General features: G+C 37.5%; 1 protein-coding gene across 4 annotated transcripts in view; it reads right to left on the bottom strand.

The window, feature by feature from the left end:
• Positions 1-374: 374 nt before the first annotated feature.
• LOC135205668 (homeotic protein spalt-major-like) overlaps positions 375-6,000 on the bottom strand; it is a 72,020-nt gene continuing 66,394 nt past the window's right edge. For 3 of the 4 annotated variants that reach the window (XM_064236513.1, XM_064236516.1, XM_064236515.1), the window contains exons 5-6: positions 4,192-4,343; positions 375-3,917 (exon numbers count right to left, since the gene is read on the bottom strand). In XM_064236513.1, coding sequence (XP_064092583.1) covers positions 4,210-4,343 — 134 coding nt within the window. In that variant the 3' untranslated portion in view covers positions 375-3,917; positions 4,192-4,209. The remainder of the gene's footprint in view (positions 3,918-4,191; positions 4,344-6,000) is intronic. The other variant, XM_064236514.1, reaches the window with a different exon arrangement.

Here is a 6,000-nt window from a genome sequence, read left to right as displayed (position 1 = left end):
TGTAACATGTAATGATAAAATATACTTTTCAAGAATATTTCGGACCAGCTTACAATTCATTCATACCTTTCTTAGACTGAGAAACTGCCATCTTATGTGACCCTTCTCTGGGGTCACAATTGTGAGCTGTGCAGTAACTGGTTTCACAAGTAGTTCTAGCTCTGCTCACAGAAGATCACAAGATACGTACATTCCTTTTTAGATTCCATCCAGCTGAAGCTCCTTTAGATTCATTTCCTGGCTTTTCCAAGTCTCATTTGCTAGTGGTTGCAGTGAAGGAACAGATTTTGATTGAAACTCTGGCTTTGAGGAATGCGCCTAAGAATTTAGATTCTTTATCATGAAAGGGGGAAGGTATGAATGGAAACAACAACTACAATGGTACTGTTTTTAATTAAGAAGGATGCTGCTGCTGACAAACTGGCTTTTACAACTAGGGGGGGCCGTCACACACTCCGTGTCACTTTTAAGTAGGGGAGGTGGCGAGGGCAAGTCTTCGCTCAGGAACTGCTATCGTAGAATAGTACAAAAATAGCTTCTCCTGTATTCCTGGGTGGAGACGTGCCATTATAGCGAGTCAGGTGCGCACACAAATATCAAAATAACATTATCATTCTACAAGGTCCAGTACTAATTAACACAGGAAAGGTGGAGAAGGAATAACCAGGCTAGATGACCGACGCATCACAACTCAACAGATACGTATGGAGAGAGAAAGAGAGGGAGACAGGAGAGAGAGAGAGAGCGATTCAGAATATAAGGATGTAGGACGAGCCAAGAATTAAGTTACCGTCCTCTCTCCTTGTCAAAGGAAGGGTCAACTCAATAGGAATTTGAAGGAAGTGTGGCAAGAAGCTGGGATCACTGAGCGCGACAACTGGAATGACTTCACCTTTGTGTGGCTAGTTCAGCCGTATCACAGACATACACCCAAGGGGCGTCACTAGCCCGCACACTGGAAGATGGATGTGATAATAAAAAAAAACAGGATACTAAGAATTAGGGCAACAGAGCTATGTTTTTTTGGGATGGGGTCTTGTGCCGGAGCTCAGTCGCAAGAGTTGCCTTCGTAAATTGAAGGGATCTTGCGAGGAGGTTAACTCAAAAATATTGGAAGGATATCTTTTAAAGCCGTCTATAATTACAGCTACTCCTTAAAACTAGCCTTAACCTGATCCCCTTGAACCCTCTGACAGCCTCTATTCCATTCATACACACATAAGTAAAATCTGATATGATAAATATTTAGCGTACATGCATGCTTGTGCTCTAAAGCTATACAAAAATGTTTTCTCCATATGTGAAAGTGTGAAATTTCTTCTACTATTTGATATCTGATATCATATTAGCATTTCATCTAAACATTTTTTTACAATGACACTACATACATTTATTTCATAGAAAAGCCAAGAAAACTAAGTTTTATATCCATTTAAATTGTACAAAATCAGGACTGAAACTCCTTTTATTCTGTGCGAGGGTAAGAAGCAAGACTCAACTGGTGGTGCAGCTCGGGGGATGCAAAGAGCTACTGAGGTAAGTTGAGTTGTTCTACCACTTACGTTGGATTGCTGCAATGCAGTGTGATGGCAAGAGTTATTTGTTATGAAATTTCTTTATGTTAATATCTTCACTGATGAGCTTTTCTCACCCGTGCACCACCAGCTTCTTTAAACACTAAGTAGACAGCTGGGAGATTCGTCATGACGGACATACATCTTCATCATTTTCCATGTTCGTGTGTCCTGAGGGCCCACTGTGAGTCAGGTTAGGACACAGGATAGGGCCCTACATATGGCATATATGTTAACCAGTACTAACTTTTAAGGGCCCACAGGAGGCAGAATGGGATGAGACCTTTTAGTGGGAGGAGGAGCAAGGAAGAGGAGGAGGCCAAGTGTGTCGGGAGCGACGACGCCAGCATAATATACATATCAAGCTCCAGACACACTAGCCAGAGATATGTCATGAGGCAAACCTGAATATCCATTATGTTGTTGTGATATATGATATTTGAATGATCACCTGCAAATACACACACACATCCAAAAGGAGGGTCTTCAAAGAGGATGAAACATTCCAATGTACAGGTATAAGATTGTTTAAATGTTCCTGACTAAGTGGAAATGCATCAGAAATACAAGCTGTCCACCAAAATTGGAGGTCAGGACTTGCATTATTCATGTACAATATATATAGTACTGTGCTGGTAATTTTATATATATGCATATATATAATGTTCATATATACAGTACAGCATATAGTTCATCCCATCTCAAGGCATTGAAAACAATGGTTAAAATTTGTGGGGCTGAATATATGTATATGTACTATATACTTGTCCATGTATGTGCATATCCATTATGTGACTAGCCAGTTCAGAAAAGTATGGTTGTGTGTAAATGTACCAGTGACTGACTGGTGAGCACACTAATCTTTAAAAATTCAGATGTGGCCCACCCACTCCTAGGCCAATCTAATTCATATGATGATGTGATCTGAATGGTAACGGAAATCTAGCCCAGTTTAAACAATTTGACTACAGTATCACAGAGAACATCTTAAGTTTGCCTAAATGCCCATTCCCATCATATTGCAATACATCACAAAGCAAAGAGATTCCTAAATATCAATTACTGATTTAAGTAGATGAGTTTTTAAAATTATTCTAGGCTATCACTTTCTAAGTTCTCCTGCGTTGATCAGCTTACTAGAATATAAGCACTCGCAGTTATTTCAACACCTTAGTAGCGCCACCTCAGAGCAGCACTGTATAAAAGAATTGTGACATTTCCATACCCAGCACTGTTGAATGTGCTTGATCCCAACTACTATTATCCATCCCCATGATTGCTTTTTAATTGCAATGCAATAAAAGAAAAGAAAAGCTTGGAAAGGTTATTTGAGGTATAACTTGAGTTTGAGGTTCTTTCTTGTTCCCTATTATCCAAAATTGAGGTTCTTGGATAATACGAAGTTTGGATCAACCACACCAAACTGTAAGACTAGACTGGCGAGGAACTACGGTGGATATACAGGGGGTTGGTACAAAATGTCACGTGTACTGGGCTTACATCTCTTGCCTTAAAAATTCGTTTTATTATAATTTACTAAGGACATCCAAGAAATGTACTTTTTACATAATCATAAATTAACAAAGAAGTTAAGCTATGGTGAGTCTGTAACAGCATGGAAATGAGATCTTTTATAAAATGAAAACATAAGACAATTCTTTTCCTGTACATATTTGACAAACATTATCAACAAGTGCACAGATTGGCAGTTCATTTTATTAAATGTTCAATCTATCTGCCTTGCTCTTCAAAGCAATATTGATGCAGTGGTGCTCCTAGGTATAGGGTTTTTCCTTAAGAAATAGAGCTGTACTTTCCCAGGACGAAATAGGGATTCTCAACAGAGTTCAAAACATGTTCTTTTCAAAACACACTAATTCGTCTTTGAATATCTCCCATGATAGTTTTTGTCCACTTCTACAACTTGGACAATAAAACTAACAACAGTCACGGAACAATATAAAATGAAAAATTTATTAAAAATCTGTAACATATTGACAGCAGTGTATTAGGATAATCCTTCTTCACTGATTCACCTTTGGTTATTCCTGATTCTTTGTCAGTCAACACCAAAACTTGTTGCTGAATATCTCATTTTCTCACGAGTTCATTCAGTACTTCACAACATGACTGGCTTTTCAAGTCTAACATTAGTCACTTTGGTATTTAGAATTTTAACCGAGTTATTTTTCACATAAATTTAATTCATCTCCTGCTGATTATCTACAGGAGAGTTCCAGGCTTGTAAAGGGAAGGTGGTGGCAATTGATGAAGTTTATTCCTTAATAGTTCGAGGGCGCTAGAGGGAGGCAAACGATCCTCAACTGCCGATCCACCTCTGCTCTGTAATGGCAAAGAAATCAGAACTGTATGATGATAATGAAAGCAAAATTTTAATTACAGGGTGTGAAATGGGATACTACTAATATTCAAGTTTGGGAATCTGAGGGGGAGTTGAATGCTGCTTTAAAAGAAATGGTAGGGTTGATTAGAATAGAAACACCAGTGCAAAGTAAAATTAGATTATGTGAATGCTGTGTGCTTTTTAGCCTTCTTTAAATTTTACAAGTAAAACTATCAGAGGAAATTAAAGATGTTGAAGGTATAAGATACTTACGTACAGCCTGGGCATGGATCACGTACGAGGGAGGGCTGTGACTTCTGGGGCTGGTGAAGGGCAGGAAGCTGGGTCTGGGGTTAACTGCTGATCACCCCCTCCAGGAGATGAACCTTCTCCACCTTCTAATAATTCACCTTCCCCACCCAGACCTGTGTTTAAAGAAAAATAATGGTAAATAGGGGATTCCTGCAGTGGGCCATTAGTCTTGATGTCTTTTGACACATACTGTAGTTTACACAAACTTGCATAAAAAAACTTCCAAGTCACACAGGCAAAATCCTGTAGAGTATTTGCATTCAAAGTAGTTTTATGAATTGCTATAGTTTAAATGAAACTAATATTATGCAATTTCTGGTTGAATACCTATACAATCATGACAATAAACAAGTAAAATAACCGAAGTAAAATAACTGAAAGGCAATCATAGAAATTTTGGAATTTGAAAAAAAAACTTTGTTTTAGGGTGGATTTTATATGATTTGTTTGCAGTCTTAAAAGTTTATTGTTTACAATAATTAACTTTTGCTAATAAGCAGACTAAAGGGGTCAACAGTGGGAGGTTCTTTGAAACTTCTGACTGTGCCTGTAATTTGGTTTTTGCCGGAACTGCACTCATTAAATGGGTATCATTTAGTTGAATTTGTGATTGCACTTTCATCAACAGAAAGTTAAAACATTCTTGACACATTCTGAATGTTGAGTAGTATTCTCTAGGATCTTCTACTTCTAATTCCTTGAGAAGTGAATTAATAGCTCCTAGTTGATTTCTTCTCTGAATCCATTTTCGTTCCCATAATGTTTTTCTTTTTGACACACTTATTTCTTCCTCCACTTCCTCTAAAATAGCTATTGCAATATCTTTTATTAGCCTTTTAGCTTTGCTGCGTTGCCTGTTCATCTTGCGATGCCTTACACACTAATGTACTCTACTTGACTGGTTGTGCGAACGAAATTGATCAGTTTAGTAGGAAAGTAGTATTGTGGAAAATTATTATTGATATATATAGTAGATTCAGTCCTTTAGATTGCTTTTCCCTTTACTGCCAAGCATTAAGTCTCTTGCTGTTTTTTTTCCCAATCATTCCGCACCATTTACTTTTTGGTCAAGCCCAACAACTGCTTTTTGTTTCTATATACGTATTTTAAAACCTTACAAAATGTCGTGGACAAATTTTGAGAAGATGCAGTTGATGTCCTTCCTAAAGTCAGCACACACTTTACTTGTTTAGTAGTATGTAGCAGTATGGCCTCTGTGCATGACTGCTTGATTCTTGTACAGGCATTGACATTTTTACAATTTTGATAGAACACACACTTCCAAGGTATCAGCTAGCATTACATTGTATTGAACAGTTAATGTAACCAGATTACCCTTATGGGAACCCTTTTATTAGAAGTCAACATTATTATAGTGAAGTGCCATTTTTCAGCCTAGCTTCTATTGAGCTGCAAGTTTTGTCTGTTATCTTATTTGCTTAATATGAACAGGAAAAGTAATGCTTCATTTGCAAATTATTCAAAACCTCAAATTAGCTGTAGCCATAGAGGTGTTCTGCAGCATGGTAGTTTGTCTACTTTATTGATGCTATCACAAGGGGGAAAACCTTCAAATTAGACATGGCCATAATTGTATCTTACAATATGTAAGCAACATCTGTTACTGTCACCAATTAAATTGCAATTCAGACTACATAGTATGGTTTACATATGTATTTGACAAAATGGGTTTGTGATGAAACAAACCAAGTCTTCTTACAGAGCATATTTTTTCATACATTGCTACAGGTTGTATGTAAATTGTTCACT

This window comes from Macrobrachium nipponense, chromosome 24, assembly GCF_015104395.2.
Source record: "Macrobrachium nipponense isolate FS-2020 chromosome 24, ASM1510439v2, whole genome shotgun sequence".
Taxonomy (NCBI): Eukaryota; Metazoa; Arthropoda; class Malacostraca; order Decapoda; family Palaemonidae; genus Macrobrachium; species Macrobrachium nipponense.
The sequence above is the reverse complement of the archived record's forward strand: the minus strand, read 5'-3'. Positions and strand labels throughout refer to the sequence as shown.